General features: G+C 39.4%; 1 protein-coding gene across 7 annotated transcripts in view; it reads right to left on the minus strand.

The window, feature by feature from the left end:
• rbfox3a (RNA binding fox-1 homolog 3a) overlaps nt 1-18,477 on the minus strand; it is a gene marked incomplete at its 3' end in the record, with an annotated part of 340,149 nt that overhangs the window by 12,912 nt on the left and 308,760 nt on the right. For 4 of the 7 annotated variants that reach the window (XM_084135433.1, XM_084135431.1, XM_084135432.1 and 1 more), the window contains 7 exons: nt 17,563-17,616; nt 15,278-15,370; nt 13,702-13,762; nt 12,037-12,090; nt 5,709-5,841; nt 5,200-5,239; nt 2,039-2,103 (listed from right to left, as the gene is read on the minus strand). In XM_084135433.1, the coding sequence (XP_083991559.1) occupies nt 2,039-2,103; nt 5,200-5,239; nt 5,709-5,841; nt 12,037-12,090; nt 13,702-13,762; nt 15,278-15,370; nt 17,563-17,616 (500 nt within the window). Of the gene's footprint in view, nt 1-2,034; nt 2,104-5,199; nt 5,240-5,708; nt 5,842-12,036; nt 12,091-13,701; nt 13,763-15,277; nt 15,371-17,562; nt 17,617-18,477 lie in introns of those variants that run through there. The other 3 variants (XM_084135437.1, XM_084135436.1, XM_084135434.1) reach the window with 3 other exon arrangements.

Here is an 18,477-nt window from a genome sequence, read left to right on the forward strand (position 1 = left end):
AGACGAGGGCGGCTGGGAATCCCCGTAACACTCCAGCCGGGCCAGGCTACTTAACCTGCATCTTAACCAGGCAGCGGGAATTACCCATTCTTTAAGTTAACCTGGATAGCTAGCTCTAGCCATATTCAAAAAGGGTGATTTTTCTCGCCTCAAACGGTCTCCACTCGATAATTAAGGGATAGATCACCCCAAAATGAAAATTCTGTCTTCAATTACTAACCCTTTGACTTACTTTCTTCTTTGGAACACAAAGACAATTTTTTGTACAGAGACGTTTCTCAAAATATCTTCTTTTCATGTTCAACATAAGAAAAAGTCATACAGGCTTGGTACAGCATGAGATAAACCAAATTTTCATTTGCCATTCCAAACCTGTATGACTTTTATTCTCTTGTGTGAACACAAAGACATTTTGAAAAAAATGTTTTTCCACACAATGAAAGTCAATGAGGCCTAATGCTGTTTTGGACCCCATTGACTTTCATTGCATTGACAACAACAGTTAAAAAAAACATCTCACAATATATTTTTATGCTGTACAGAAGAAAGTAAGTCATGAGAGTAAATGACGCCAGAATTAACACTCTTTAAAGAGGCTAGTTCAAAAGTATGTGACATTTAAACACTCACTTTTAAACCCCCTTCGCCATGACATATCAAATTAGAGTGCAAAACGCAGAGCTGGCTTATGTGAAAGCAAGGAGTTGAACGACAAGTGATGCAGAAAGAGGTGGAGAGAGAAAAAGAGAGCTGGAGCGAAAGAGGGGACGCAGGAAGGGGGCTGAAATAAGCGCGGTGGAATGCCAGTCTTGTCACCTGCTCTGATGTGGATCTGTGCTTGGCTCTGATAAATCTTACATTATCTGGGCTCTTCAGGCTGGCAGGCAGGGCCGTGCCTTATCGGCACTGACACGCTCAATCTTGCCTAGATTAAACCAGTGCCTGGCCTGATCCAACCTGACAGGGTCCCCACAGGTCCTGGATAAATTACTGACAACCCTGCACCACCTTCGTCTTCACGCACACACATACACTCAACCCTGTGGCCTGAAGTGAGTAAGCTAAGTGGTTACAGAAATTCAGGTTGAATTCAAGTTTAAAGGGTGAGAGTGTATCAAAGATAGGGAAGGGATGTCTAAATGATCTCATTTAAGCCAGTTTAATGAGAGAGCAGATCTGTAAACTCAAACCGGACTTTCAGAGCTGAGGAAACCCTTTTCCAGAAGGACTTCGGAACTCAAATACAGTTAAAACTAGCAATGGATAAGATTATTCTCTTAAACCAGAGAAGGAGCTTTTTTATTTTAATTGTAATTTATCAAATAATGACGTAGGACACTACGAAGTAGCTTCATAATTGCAAATTTTGATGTATTGACATTTTCTATTGAAACCGGAAATTGGGGCAGAGTAATTAAAAAGGCTTTTTTTCTTTCTTTTTTTAAAAGTTTATCTCAAGGGTTTTTGATGCCACAGACCACCAAAGACCACCTATTGTAACTATGCTGTTTAATGTATAAAGAAATATCTAAATCTAAATGTCTAAAATTCTTAAATAATTATAACAAAGGCTGTCTTTAAAAGCAGAATTAAACAATAACAAATTTGGTAGAAAAGTAAAAACAAACAAAGATTAAATATGTCAAGTTAACATGTTAACTTTGACAGCCATAAAAATACATTTTGTAAAATTGATAGGGCCAGATTTAAAGTCTGTGCAAACCCTCATTTGGCGTTAAAAAAACGACTATTAAAATTTACTAAAGACACGCAGTGAAAAATTAGTGCTGAAAAGGCGTGGACATTATTATTGTATATGCAATTTAAATCAATCATGATTTACTAAGGTTTGTGCTAATTAATTTACTGGTATTTGCACCATTATTTACCTGCCATAGCTAGCTGCAGAACTTTCCACTCCCATCTGCGCTTTTTTGGAATTGCGCTCTCACGCTAATTTGCCCAGTTTAGTAAATCTGGCCCTTAATTTCTCTCAACTAAACCAAACAGGAAACAGGAAGTGCTGCTGGACTCTTACCTGTCACTGTAGGCCGCTGCAGCTGCTGCGGCTGGTTGGGCATATCTGTATGCTGCATAGCCACCCTGTCAATTACATAAGGGCATCCGTCAGACACATGCAAACAGCAGGACATCGGTGACATGAAATTTTAGAACCACAATACAACTGGACGGTTCATACATTAACAATGCAGTGAATCCCAAAAGCTCAGTTACAACCTTAAGAGTGCTGCTGAAAAGGCCTGTCAATGCTCACTAAAATCAGCGCTGAGTGATTTAGGTGGTATTTAGTTTGCCAATACAGCTTTTTGTGAAGCCTTTTTGTTTAATGGGGAATTGTCAGATTGACTGCATTAGCTCTTCATATAGATCTCGGCACAGATGCTTAACAGCCCAAGTCCGAAAGCGAACCATCTGAGCGTCTTCACTTATCTAAGCTGAGTGCAGCAATAGTGGTGCAACCAACGGCTTGTCTTTCCAGAGCGCATCTATCCTATCAATTGAAATGGCAGGGCAACTATCGATCAGCATGGTAAGTGGCAATCTGGTATAAACAATTAAAATCAGTCAATGTTTGCTTACTGCGAATGAACCAAATGGAAGATTTGGCTGAAGCTATTGAAGGCTGAAGCTATTGAAGGGGCCTTTTAATTAATGTGGCTGGCCAATACGAGTCCCCTGGCTCGGTGCCCAGGGGAGCGGTCTTGACACACACAACGTGCTCATCTGTGGCTGGAGAACGGCACAAGACAACACTAAATATTGCTTGTATAAGCATTAGATGACATCTGACAAAGCTATTAATTGCTCCATTCAAGCTAGCTATTAATAGTCGAGTTGTAAGCGCCATCAGATGACATTAGTCGAGATGGTTAGCTGCAACAACCGAGCGCTGTCTGCTAGTCATCTCCGGGTGATGTTTTGTGAACGCTTACGCTACAAACATGCCAAGCTTTAAACAAGAGGGAATGTATTTGCTGGCTGCAAGCGAGTATCTATGTGGCTGGGGTGTTTATTGAAGTGTCTGCTTTAATGAAACGCAGCTCCGCTCTTTGTTATTTTAGCTCGCTGACATCACTGGTACATTATGTGAATAATCGCGGTGCCAGAGCGCGTGCGGGACTGAGGCATCGCAGATACAGGACTGCACGCTGAATTATAGATGCTCTCATTTATTTTTCAGCTCGGGATTAATGTCCAATGCTACTCTGCTAAGATCAAATGTTTAGTTACTGGAGTTGAAAAAAAATCAGGTCATAGAAAAGTGAGTTCATGGATTCCGTAGAAGTTACAGATTCTTAATTCCGGTGGTTTCACCAACTCCCCACACAGATGGATTTAAAGGGATAGATAAACCACATATGATATTTATGTCATTATTTACTCAACTTCACATCCTTCCAAACACGTATGTTGTTTGCTTGTTTGTGGAACGTGAATTATTTTTTTTTCATACAATGACAGTTTATAATGACCACGGCCTGTCACAAAAGCACCATCAAATCTCGAGCTTGACATCATTAAGTTACAAGACACTACAAGACCAATAATGTTGGAATAAAAGTATTAATTAAATTTTTTTTTTTGATCCCAATCATTTGAGTGAATATACTGAACATGAGTCTTAAAGGGATACTCCACTTTTTTTGGAAATAGGCTCATTTTACAACTCCCCCAGAGTTAAACAGTTGAGTTTTACCGTTTTCGAATCCATTCAGCCGAACTCCGGGTCTGGCGGTACCACTTTTAGCATAGCTTAGCATAGATCATTGAATCGGACAGGACCATTAGCATCTCTCTCAAAAAAATGACCAAAGAGTTTCGATATTTTTCCTATTTAAAACTTGACTCTTCTGTATCTGACTCTTCATATCATTACGCCTGCTGCACCCATGGTACGGCAGCAAAGTTTTCTGTCGGTCTTAATACACGATGTAACTACAGAAGAGTCAAGTTTTAAATAGGAAAAATATCGAAACTCTTTGGTCATTTTTTTGAGAGAGGTGCTAATGGTCATGTCCAATTCAATGATCTATGCTAAGCTATGCTAAAAGTGGTACCGCCAGACCCAGAGTTCGGCTGAATGGATTCGAAAATGGTAAAACTCAACTGTTTAACTCTGGGGGAGTTGTAAAATGAGAGCTTGACAGTGCCTGGTCACTATAAACTGTTATTGTATGTGTGAAGAAAAGTTATATAGAGAAGATTTATTTAAAAATCAGCATACATGTTTGGAACGACATGAGAGTGAGAAAACACTGACAGTAATTATCGAGAAAATCATAATTTGTTGTGTCAACAATTCCTATATAAGTTATCTTGCTTTCAGGCTACTCAAAAGTTGATCGGGTAGTCCGTAGAGAAAGATTCTGACTTCAATGGCAAGTGAACACGTGTCATCAAAATCCGTTTGACTGTGATCTATCTGTGGCAAACATACTATTGTGCATGCCAGGTAAAGGCATCACAATTACGTCCATGTTCATTTGTCCTTTTTCAGATCTAAATGTTGAATTAATTTCCATTTTTCATGCAGTGAAATAATCCTGGGAAAGGGAGGCACGCTCTCTGATCACCTGACACACTAATACGTTCTGACGGCCTGTCAAAAACAATAGGGCCTGGGCACAATCTCGGGCTGTAGAGTGAGGCCTTTGGGCTGTATTTTAATGGAAGCTGAGGGAAAGGCGGATCAAACGCGTGCCATAAATTAAAACAAAAACACTGTAACATCGACTTCATCAACTTGATCCGGCGTGATTTTCCTCCCACTTAGAGCGAAACCAGGCCGCAGTGGAGATAAAATGTGGAAGAATGAGACGTTAAGTGCGTAGGGGGGGTTGTATTTGGTTCAATCCACACTGTACATGTTAGTATTATCATACAATCCATTGAGATCAACTACAGTCTTCAAAGGAAGACGGTTTAGCGATGTGTGATTTCATTGTTCCATGTAGCGGAATGCACAGGGGAACCCAAAAAGGTATTTAGTACACCACAAACGGCCATCCTAGTGGATTTGCACATGGTGACCTGAGCTGACCTTTGCCCTTATGAAAGATTCAGCACCAGCTGCTCAGGTTAGGCCTGCGCCCTGTCCTCAACGTTGCATACAAACTTTCCTTAATTCACTGAAACAGTGGAAATAGCAGCAGAACGGGCAAAACCGAGTATACTCACATAGATCTCAGCACCGTAGAAGCCATCTTGGTAAACCACACTGCAAAAACACAACAAGAAATCACAATACACAACACATCAGTGCTGAACGTCCACAGAGTTTCCTCACACTGTACAGAGAAGGAAATAAATTATGCAGCGATGCATTCATTCAGCAGACAAAACAATGCACTCCAGACAGTGAGGAAAGGAACAAAATAGAGCACATTTGGAAAGACGGCCATTTTCTGTGCTTAGAGGAAAACAATGTTGCTTTATAATGGGCTTTGCTCTGTCTTGTCACTGGGGAAAACTGGTAGGGCTCGCCATTAGAGTGTAACGCACTTTATAGCCATCAAGCAGTCATGTTGCAGGTTAAGGCTGTAGCACATATAATGCGAAAATGACCCTTTGATGACAGTGCTTTTAAGTGCAGAAGTTTACCTAATAATGGCCTCAGGCTTGGACAAAAACAAGGTGAGCTATTTGTCGAGACTGTATGTGTATGTTGTGGGTGAAGGGTTACTCACGCTCCATAAGCGGGAATGGGAGGGGGTGGAGGCGCGGCACGGAACGTGTTGTAGACGGCACGACCTCTGCCTCTCAAGTGGGCGCCCCTGTAAGCCACCGTCGCCCCTGTGGTTGGATAGGGGAAGCCTGTCACTGGAAAAAAGGAGAGAAGAAAGGTGGTGACATAAGCTTTTGCTTCTAAGAGGCGCACCTGTCACCACCAATCGGCTTTCAGTCGGTAGTGTGACAACACACTGTCATCCTAAAATGTGATGCTTTAAAACAACTCAGACGGATGTCAACCGGTGCGTCATGTTGGCACAAAACATCAAACATGGCAGCATGTTACAGCCAGTGATTCTCAAATTGTTTTGCTTCAGGACCCAGATTTGTGTGCAACCCGATACATTTCAAAATGTGTACAAACGTAAAACAAAAATGTCCTTCAAACTCAAAAGTGATATTTATTAAAGGTACAATATGGAATTCTGGGCTGTCTGTCAACATCAACAACAAGTTACTTGTGGAGGAACTGATGGACTGATATTTAAATTCTGTCTGATACGATAACACCAATAATTATTTTCATGTTATTGCAGATAATCTGTAAATTATCGATCTTAAAATAATATTAAAATATTAAAAAAATATATAAAATTAAATATGAAAAACCATCACAACATTTAGAGACAGGCTTAATTTTACATTTAAATCTTGTGAAATATTAATATTTGTGTTTTTGAAGATTAACCTTCGTGAGCATAAGATGACGGCAAAGGTAATCTTAATGTAAAAAAAAAAAAAAAAAAGCATGCACAATTAAAATGGCTCACCACCATTGTGCATCCCATTTGCTGACTCAGTAATTGATTTCTCATGAAAAAATGACATGAGAAATCCTCTATAGTGTACATTCGAGCATAAACTGCCACACCAATTGAGAAGCAATAAACCAAACTAAACTTTCCTGATTTTTTCCAGCTGAATATTTACCATTAATCTTAGAGAGCGAAACGGTAAGGCAAACCCTGTCTGGGGAAGCCTCTCTATTGTGGGCATCTCTGAACGCTTGTGCGTGGGGTGTGTGTGTGAGTGTGTCTGGCTGCTCTCCCACTCTGGAGGGGTGTGTGCGAGGCAGGGGAGATGGTAGGTTGTTGTAGGTGAGACACAAGGTTCTGGCACACAGGGTTGAGAGAGCAGATGGAGAGGATTGTTTAGAGATGCAATCACAGGCTGGCGCCATCCCTCATCTCTCTCCCCCCACACACACTTCCCCAGCCTCACGCCACCGCTGGGGCCAGACCCAGCCTGGAGGAGAACAGGGACAACTCAGGGTCAAGACTGGGAGAGGTGGCAGAGTTGAGAGAGAGAGACTGAGGCTTTATGCATGTTAAGGAAAGATACACGGACGTGAAAGTGAAACAGACAGAATGAAACTTGAAACAGCGTGTGTAACAATAAATGGGTGAAAACATGTCCAGGTCACATTTCACACAGTCTCGGCCACAGACGCCCACAGACTGCCCGCAGCTCAGTCCATTAGATGCATATTGCACATTAAAACGGAAAGCTCTTTCTCAATCTCGCAAACTCTAATCTGACTGGATGGCTAAGTATGAACACATAAAAAACAAAAAAAACAGTCTACATTTCAAGTCAAAAGAAGAAAAAAGGAAAGTTAAAAGAAAATATATTATAATTACACATAATATTTTATATATTATATTTTTGCATTGTCATTAACAATGACATTTGTTTTCCTAATAAAATTGTCATACTGTATTTACCATTTTTTACTGAGTTTCTATTGTTCTCAATTATGAGTCTCATTACTGTAATACAATTATTTTTGTTTTCATTTAATTCAATTACAGACAGTACAACAAAAACCACCATATAGTGAAAATGTAAACAATTGTGGCATTCTGGTATTATAAAGAATACTTGATTCAAATAAAATTAATGATATAGGATTTGTTTTCTTTAAGCAAAAATTTGGGGTTAAATATGACCTAAGACAAACAGAAAAAGGCAAACAAATCCAATAAGTTGATAAATATGGGTACAGGATAAATTTTTTTGTGCAAAATGCTAAATAATATCAGGAACTGCTCACCTCTGACTGAGAAAGAGCTGGATGTTGGAGAACATGAAAACATTACTCTGTATTCCCGTTTATTGGCGCGTTCTTAGAGTGCAGTTCCTTTTTTTTTGAGAAATATGACCCAGACATGTTCGTGACAGGTTTGAGTGTGAGAGTCACCCATATTGTATTAAAAGGAAAGGAGAAAAAGACGACAAGGAAAGTGATTAAAACTGTAAAAAGAATAAAAGCAAGAGCATATTACACTCAAGTCTCTCTTTAACCTTCACTGAGTGTGGCCCTGATGAGTCAATGACATAGCCAGAATTACCCATAGTACTGTGCAAGCAAAACACAGCCCAGCAGTGCGGCCCACAAAGCTCTCTTTCTCATTTATGCACCGAATACACTATCACTGTCTATCCTGTGTCTCAGAGGAGCAGGACAGCCCTCTTCAGTTATTTCATATCCCCAAACAGAACCTGCACCTCCTCCTGATCATTACTGTACAGACATCACCCAAGCAGCCCTCAGTTAATAGTCAATATGTGTCAAAGTTACCCCTTTTAATGAGGTCAGTTGGGTTTATTTTGAGCACATACATGTGTGTCTATAAATTTAGCACACTGCCTTGGTGTAAAGACTTCTTCGATTCACATTCAGCATACTTTTGGCCCTGGGGTTTGCAAGTACTGGTATAATTTTCGTCGGACTCCTGTATCTCCTCTCAGACAAACAAACAAACAATAAAATCTCTTGTACGCGACACACCAATCAGCGGCAGAGAGGTACGGCGCGGCCCTTCATCAGACGTAAAAGAAAGACAGATGGCTGAAGGTAAGGCGTTTGCTCTTTCGTTTTGATATAGCATGGAGCCGTTGACATTTTAATTTGTCCCTTTTAAGCTATAGAGTCGGTGTTAATATGCCAAACAGTGGTCGTCTCTGATATATGCCAGGCCATGGTCAATTTATCCCGAATTCCAGTCATGGACAATGCTCTTATATTTTCTTTGATTTTGTGTGTGTGTACATTATGTGTGCCATGACGTACATAAATGTAATCTCATAATGAGCTATGGGTCTGCACGCAGCACCGATTCAATAATAAGCCATAAATCATTCCAGCCAGTTATGACACTCCATAAAGCCTATGAAACACACAAAGGCAAAAGTGTGTGTGAGCATAAATACTTGCAGCCCTTGTGCTAACCTGTTATTTTAACATGAGAGAAGGTCAAAAACCCTTCACATCTGCACATCTACAGTTTAAACCGATAAGGATGCTGGCACACTGCTGCATTTATCTGGGTTTACACAGGGGTATCTCTGGCGCTGGAAAGAGTCCCATTGGGCTGTTTGGATGGAGGTGTGGGGGCAATTACATCCCCAACCCCCTCAGGTCTCTTTCATTTACTGCAAGACTGGCTCCTTTAATACGGTGCGACTGGAAATCGCCGGATGAGGGCCTCTCTCACACTGCGTGCTATTGTGAAATGTCTTTAGATAATCAGACCACCGATAAACCCATATCATGAGGAAAATTACACCATTGCTAGATTAAAGGGAGTTTTTTCCTCCCTCCGATACTTCTAATATTGTAATTAGACTACTTCATTTCAATTATAGATTTATTTGAGTGGTTTTGTAATTGAAAAAGCATAAAATGCCCACAATGCACCTCTTTTAAAGGAGTGCACACACATGGGTGCACCATTACGCGCTCTCAAAAAGGCAACAGATGTGAACGCTTGAATATACTTTATACTGGTAACATTTGTTGTGTTGCTGTTCTGGCAATAAACCTAGGGCCTCCAAAGCTACCTTTAAATGTTAGCTCGACAAAAAGCCAATAGGATTTTTCTGGCACTCTAATAAGCTTGAGATGGGTAGTTATAAAATATTGTCAGTTTAACTAAATTTAACAGTAGTAGACAGTAGACCAAGAAGAAAAAGAAAAACACCACAGAAGAATACAGTTTGTACTAATGCCTGTTATAGCTCCCCCTTGTGGCAACACTGAGAATACAGTGCATATTTGTGTTGCATTTTGATTTGCAGTTGACACATTTTGGAATTGAATGACGCATGTAATTGTCATTCACGTACTTGCGTAAAGTATGTTTTGAGCCAGTGATTTTTATTGATCAGACACACATGGCATGAAGTCAAACGTCCCTTTCCAAACATCACTCAATATATTTTATCATCTATTTTTTAAAACTTGAAAACTACTTTGCATTTTAATCTTATTGGCCGCGTTTGTCTCAACATGCTGCCAAGGACCAAATTCATTGGCTGAGAGAGCTGTCAATCAATCAGTATTATGTTTCCCACGTCCTTCATGCCCACGCCGCCTGTACGGATTGAGCGAGGTGGGAAAAACGACCCCCGGATTACACAATTAAGTTTCCCGTGCACGGCTAGCGCCTCAGCCTCGCGTCTGCATCTCTAATTTAACTTTGGCTACCCAGTGCTAGTTAAGAGCCTGAGGGAGAGAGAGAGACCGAGGGAAGACAGAAGATATTGAGATTTAAGGATAGAGTGAGTGAGTAAGAAAAGGGCAGATGGAAAACACCCCAGGCTTAGATGAAGAGAGAAATAGAATTAGCGATTTATGTCGAGAGAAGGCAGTGAAAAGCTAGAGGAGTAGAGAAATGAGAGCCAGGGAGGGAGTCTTACGGGGAAGAGAGAAGCCCGACTTCCCTGGAAGAGGTTAAAAGCAGGCAGTCGGCGGCCCTCATCAGTCATTCTCCTGAATGGGATTTGAGGACAATAAACCTGTAGCACCCGGACGAATGGAGACGGAGTGCGCTGTCAGCAGCGCACGATTTATGGTGCCCAATTCCGCTGATCTCCCGCACAGAAACTCGGACTGATAAACAGTGATTAATCACCTTTACATCCGATTTCAGCGCCACCCCTCCCCCAACAAAGTACATTAAATGCAGTCATAATTATTTCGCGTGAAAGCTTCCCTTCCCTTTTTTGAACGGTGGGAGGGAAACAAGGGGCAACACGTTTCCATTTCAGCCATTCCGGAATGTTCCTTATTTAGTAAGCGAAATCTATATCTTATTTCCATTTTGTATCCTCTCCACCGGTCGCCCTCTGGGGAACAGAGGAGGCATATGGTGTCGTTTAAGCTTGGCGAACTTTAGAGACATGTTAAGGCGACTTGAAAAATTAGCATCCAATAAATCAAGCAACACCGGCTCCCCAAGCTAAGCTGCAGGTGTTGTGCCGAATTTCGACCCCCGCCAAATTATTACCCCCCTAGCATTGGTAGGTTTAGGATTGGTTGTGGGGGAGGGGTTAAGATTAGGGGTGGGGTTAGGGTTAGGCAATCAGGTACTGACTTCAACGAGGGGGGTAATAATTTGGCAGGGAGTCGAAATTCGGCACAACACCGGACCACGATAAATCTGATTTGATGGGATGTTTTGGGAAGGTGTATGTACGGATGGGAGGCATGAAGGTGTATATGTTGCGATTAGAGAAGGAATCACATGCATGTTTCAGAGCATACTTGGGGTCAAAGCATGCATAAACATTTTACGTGCATCGGATTGCTTAGCATATTTGCATTTTTATGCGCTCTACATATGCACATTGTGCGTATTCGATCGAGAGGAATCGTGTAACGGCTGCGTTCAGTTGTGCGTTTATGCATGCCAGAACCGAGGGAGGGAAGGGGGAGAGGGAGAGGAAAAAAGTCAGATAAAAATGATAAATGACTGCTTTCTGTCACCGATGGTTATTTAGAGTTTTGCTGTAAAGCTGTCCTGAAATGAACAGATTTTAGTCTAATGAGCAAAAAGGCAGGCCGTTAAAGAGCTGCTATGTGCTCAGCACTTCTTCCAAATGAAATACTGTAATACCATTTCCCCCTCATTAGGATGCAAAGGGCTCAAAGAACCAACGGCAATAAAGAAATCAAAGATCGAGAGGGAAAACAACAGCACAAAGACAGACAACAAGTCAGTCAAACAAAGACGCTTCCTAATCTGTGGTTCAGAAAACAGCCCGTACCACTGTTTCATCTCAGTGGGAAATGATGGCCTGGCTGATTATTGCTTTGTCAAATGCATTGTGCACTGTAGATGATGGGAGAAATGGGCGTTGTTTTAAAATCATTTCTTAAGTGTCTCTTTGAAGCGCTTGCCTCGAAATTTGATCTAGAAATCAAAGAACATCTGAAGAACAGTAAATCAAAGTAAGTATCCGAGCGGGACCCTGTGACCACAATACTCAAATGCAGTTTACCTGCATAAAATTCAGGACCATAGACAGCTCCCACCACTGGATTCAGCTTCCAGCCTGTAGAGGAATACACAGGGGAAGAGAGAATTAGCTCCGAATGCTTATCGCTGTGACCTGTGGAGTGTTTGTTTCTCGATCTTTCGCCTATTAACTCAAAGATAAGGGATAAAGATGATAAGATTCGGAGGGAAGAACAAAAAGAAGGGGGAAGAGGAAGGGATGTGATATGACAGGAAAATATTTAAGGTGACATTAAGTTGAAAGGAGTTAGGGGGCGGCAATATCAGGGCATTGGGAAGAATGCGAGCGATATAGGATGCGAAAGGGAGTGAGAGAATGAGAGACAGAGAGCAAGAGAGTAGTGAGTGCTGTCCGGTGTGTTGTCAGTGATAGATGGGGGCTGTAAAATAGCCTCCTCTCACTCCCCATTGGCTGTGACTGAAGTAGAGCTGGGGGGTCTACACTGCTGCTGATATATTTGATTATTTCATTCCCCCTCTCTGTTTCTCTCTCTATTGCAGTCTGAGGAAATGAGCATCAGCGGAAGAGCTCAGGACCCCAACAAGACCCCTGTGTTGAATGAGCCAGCTCTCAGCTAAGCTCTCCCCCCGGAGCTCCTGAACAGCATAAGGAGAGCTGTAGGGGAGGAGATCGCTCTTTACCTATAATCCCTTTTTAGTGGGACACAAAGTAGACATTGCATCATTCATATTATACATGATGGCAGCTTAAAACCGAAGCCCAAAAAGAATTTGGGAAGTTTAAACTGGATTAGATAAAGTATCAAACCAAGTGTAATTTCTTTTAAAGAACCAAAATATTTCACAAAAACATTTTTTTTTTTTAAATGGAAAAAATTATAATTTTATATGAGCATTTATAAACATAAATAGATAAAGAATTGGGTTTTAAATTATATATATAAAAAAAAATAGATATACAGTACTGTCCAAAATTCAGATTAAGTATTTGGATACATGGTTGTGAAAAATGAAACATGTTCATAGTAATTGATCATAGTTGAATATCAAAGTGGGATTTCAAAGAACACACAACATATATATAGCATAATATACATAATATATATATGTTATATATATATATATATATGTTATATATATATATATATATATATATATATATATATATATATATATATATATATATATATATATATATATTATACATTATACATATATTATATACATTTTTATATTACATACATAAATTTTACAAAACACAAAAACTAGGTTTTAAATGTATTATAAACATAAAAGAATTATAATTTTATATGACTATTTATAAACAAAAAGATTTGGGTTTTAAATTATTTATATAGGATATACTCTTCAATTTTTGTTTTTTACTCTTCAAGACTTTATGGTCGTGAAAATTTTCATTGTAGTTATAGTTCATAGTTAAATTTGTGATGAAGGATATAATTTTAGGAGAACTGACTTTATAGGACTAGTTGGTTAAATTAAACATGATCCAAAAATCTGACAAAAGCATCTTTTTCTTTTTGTTGTTGTCCATATACTTCTTGTTTCGACATATTGTTATCTAATGCAATGAAATGCACACATTTTAAGTGTAGAATTACATTTTTGTCCACTGAATGTGTTTAATGTAATTTAAAGTAAAAAAAAAGAAAAAAAAAGCTCTTACCGTTTGTATAAGGGTTGGCCACTTTTTTGTTTGTCATTACTCTTGCCGTTGCATTATTTACCTGTGATAAAGAAAGCAGATATGAGAAGCAAAACCCAAATCAGAACACAAAGAATACATGTGTATGTGCCACAGGCATGAGTGTGACAAAAAACTGGTTCATGCTTCTCAGCAAAAAAAAAAAACTACATTCACATGCTAATCAGTTGAAAAATTATGAGATTCTAAAATGAAAGCGATCCATCAAGCTCTGATCTTCTGTTTTCCTGCTGGATGTAGGATCTAATCCAGGCTGTTTGTAGAAGAACTGGATGATGACATCTGGTTCAACATGTAATGAAACATAGCTACTCTGGAAATGGGCTTTAATGAAACCCAGAGTATATTGGAATTCCCCACTAGCCAAGCTGTGGGAGCTTCCTTGAGGCTTTCTCTGAAATTTCATCTGCCACATCGTCTAGACAGTTATACATATTCCCAGACACTACAACCCTGAGGCGGTGACTTCATGAGCACTAAATTTAACCTCAGGAAGGAGGAGCCATATTGTACAAGGTGTTCTGGTTATGCGTAACACCAGCAAATTAATAAAATCTTAAAGCTTAAAATGGTGGCTGGTTTATTTATCCTAGAACGCACATGCACTTTAAATGAACCAACCCAATATATATATTTTTTTTTTTTGCAGGATTTGAGCTTAAAAAGCAACATAAAACCATTGTTGTGAGATTTTATTATAATATTGATATATAATCTTGAGCTTGCTGCCTTTCCCCATTCAAGTAAATTGGAGCTGTGTGTGCATGCCTGTTGCCTACACAGAAAATAGCTGTTCGGGGACATTACCAAGATGGCTGCCGAGTGAACCAACTTGCCTTAAAGGGACTTTAGTAACACACAGAGAGGCCAAGCAGCTTGTTGGGAGGCGCCAAAGGAATTTAAACATGGCCGCTGGCAACAGAAGCCATGTTAGTATTTCACCCTCATGTTAATTAGCGTTAATAGCTTTCCGTTCCACAGGGCCCATGGAGGTCATTTAGCTTGAGGAAACAACTGGCCTCGACTCTCCCTTGATATATAGGTCTAGGTATTGTTTGTGCATTACATGAATTATCTTAATTGTCCTATAGAAAATCTTAATAGCCCTGTGGAGAAGAGGGGGAAAAAAAGAGAGAGAAGTCTGTGTCCTCAAGTAAGACATACGAATGGATAAATAAACCTCGGATGTTTGGGATAAACAAGTGGGATTTTAAGTTAAACATTTTTTTACCGGTTAACACACATTGTAAGTGATAAAAAGGTCAAAAGCTTTTTTTTTAATACAGCTGCACATCAAAGCAGAAAGGATCAAATCTGATGGCATGCACATCAAATACAATAATCATTACGTCACAAGTGATATTTATCCATAAAATCAAAAAGACACATGAAACGTGCAGCATGCAGACAGCAAGTGAGCGGTAGGGATGCAATGCGATGAAATGAGACGCTGCATGCATGTTTCATCAAACCGACAGTGCTTATGTTCTCATGGGACGGGGATGATGGGGTATTGATAGTTAGATTAGGAAAGCACCTCAATTTTGCGTCCCTCTACGATTGTACCATTTAATTTCTCCCGTGCGCGGTCTGCGTCTGCGCTTGTTTCAAAAGTTACAAAACCAAAACCCTGAGATGATGTGATCATAAAGGATTCCCAAAAAGAATGAAGGGGATGATTAAAGATATTTGAATGGGCAACAAATAAAGTGAGCGAGAAAAGAAGAAAGAGAAAGAAAGAAAGAAAGAAAGAAAGAGAAAGAAAAAGAAAGAGAGAAAGGTCACAGTCAGCAGGGTTGCAAATTCTATCCATTAGTAAGAAGTGAAATTAGGGTGAAAGCTACTGGAAAAGAGACATTGAGAGACAAAGCATTCTGGGATTATATTCAACAGTGACGAATTCTGCATTTGGTAATACTGAAACATTTGGCATGTATGCATGTGTACATTATATTGAATCTTGAATCTGTCTTGCCAAGCATATCAGTAAGTATCAAACTGTCATTCTTTATAAACACAGATATTGTCCTTGTCTTTAAATGATATAAACAATGTATGGAATATTTCCAAGGCCACATAGAAGCTCAGAAGTTTAATGCACACAGTCCTGCGCTCTAGCTGGGAAATGCCTGCTCTGTCCCCACACCCCCACCTCTGCTGTCAGCAGTGAGTTATGGCCAACTGCTTCCAAAACGCCATATCCGGAACAGCTATTAGGTATGCACCGCAAACAAGAGTGTGGAACAAGCCCTGGTCTTTTAGTTCATACACACTATGCAAGTACGGCCTGGTAATTGCTTTGGGAGCCCTGTGAGTATGATATGCATACATGGACACTCCATTCCTTGTGTCTGGCATGAATAAAGACCAGCCCAGGAGTCCTTGGCCTGCGAGGAAAAAGCAAAATCAAAAAGGAATTGGGCGCAAAATTAATCCTTTTGACATTTTGCACTACCGTGTTCAACATAGCGCTTGTAGTTTTCCCCTTTTATCACGGATTTAATTAGCTTACACAGCTAGAAAGCTGAGCCACTATCTTTTGAATAACACAAATATACAGTACGTGCTGTTCCAAAACCTAGTGAGCTGCCTACAGAGGCAGTATTTTAAGGGATCATAGCCACAGAGACTGTTCCAAAAGGTAAAGGCAACTCAATTATGCAGCTTGCTAAGATACCTTGTTTTTGCATATAAAAAAAATTAAAAAAATCTGTACATATAATATAATTTAACATACATTATATAATAGCAGTGTTGATTATATAATTCATATATCAACACTGCTATTATATATATATCAACACTGCTATTATATATATATATATATATATATATATATATATATATATATATATAAACTGTTTATATATATATATATATATATATATATATATATATATATATATATATTGTATATATATATATAACTGCAGCCCATGCCAGAGACTACGGTTGAGCGGGTTGAGTTGACCCGGATGGGAGTGAGGTTTAGGGGGGTGAGAGTAACTTTCATAGACCAATAAGAGTTGTGCATGTACACCTCACTCTCCTGATCTCAGTATATGTAATACTGAAAAGAATATGTTCATTGTAATTAAAAGTTGATTATCTTTCCTAATATTTGCATAATGCCATATCATTCTATGCGCATTAGACTAACAAAGAGTTAGCTTAGCAACATGCTAATGCCAAAGTCTATTGGAATCTATTGTGAATCAAGTATACATACATACATACATAGGCAGCAGGTTTTGGAACAGAGCTACTGAGGTATTCAAAAGACCAGTAGAAAACAGGCTATTTCTGAACGATCGGCTAATCTAATAATGTGCGTTACTTAAGTTGAGCACGCTGTGACGGTTTGTTCGAGCAGATTCACTCCTGTGAATCAACTAGGAGGAGGTGAGAGAAGTTCTCCTCAGCAAAATGCCACCCTCCTTTGAGACCAGCATTGCTATATGGAAGAATGGCTATATATAACCCGTTCCCAGCGCAAGACTGGAGACTTAAACAGCTGAATCTTATTACAGTAGGACAGCTCTAACAGCAGAATCACTGCGTGTTGGTCAGACGCTCACTTCATTGAATTATAACTGGGCGAGTTAACTTGTACTCAGCTGAAACCACTCAGTTGTCTCTCCGCGTAACTACCTTTCCAAAACGTGTCTCGGCTCAGTGTGAGCGAGTGTGAGAGTGTGACGTTTGAGTCACTTCTCGGCTGCTGTGTAAGAGCTGTAATTATTCGGCTCATGAAGGGAAGAGGAGACCTGTAGAGAGGAAGAAGTATGAAGTGACAAAGAACTGCTCTTCCAGTTGACTTACCTTAGAGCCCCGCTCGTTAAAAATAATTTCCACATCCAAAATTTTCCCAAATTGCTGTGGAGAGAAAAGGAGAAGGGTAGAAAAAAAAATTAAAGAGGAGAGACAGGGGAGAAAGGAAGACAGAAAGGGAGAGAGAAGGAGTAATTAGAACTCATCTCTTCTGCAGTTTGTCAGGAAACTTGAGCACTTGATTGCACAGGGAGCTAAAATAAACCCACCGTTTTCACTGGAGCTAAGAACACGCAAGACAAACCTTCACACATCACTTTTGCAATGAAATGATACTGACAAACACAACGGATCAGTAATGGGTTACTTTAAAAGTAACGCATTACAATGTAACTCAATATAAGACAACTAATTGCATTGTCTCTTAGTATGGAAAGTGAAGCATACAGTTTCTTTTGCTACATTCTCTAACTGTTAACTAACTGAAGTTATGTTTGGGGTGGAATGCTAATTTAGTAGTTAAACACTGCCAAGTATATACTGTGCATTTTTTTTTTTTCATTAAGTGAAACAGTAGACATCATCTTACAATAAACAAATTAAAAAATATATACAACAATTAGTTCCAGGCTGTATATTTGTAGTGGGGATTTTTCAGTGACTCATTCTGCAGGTTTAATTGTTATACAAGAAGGTGGTGAGTAAGTCAATGAATTATTCATTCATCCGATTAGTTCAAAACACTGATTCATTAAAAAAAAAGAAAAGAGAAGTGACTGGCTGCGTCCGAAATCTCACACTTTCTAAGTACGTAATTATTTTAGACAAGCAATTACTCATATAGTACTAATGTTTGTAGTATGAATGTAATCCGGATGTACCACATTTGTCATGTGTACTTTTTACTTACTGTTTTATAAAGATTGGACATACAATTTTAGTATTTCACAAACTATTTTTTTGCCT

Source organism: Abramis brama (assembly GCF_963993115.1).
Source record: "Abramis brama genome assembly, chromosome: 14".
Taxonomy (NCBI): Eukaryota; Metazoa; Chordata; class Actinopteri; order Cypriniformes; family Leuciscidae; genus Abramis; species Abramis brama.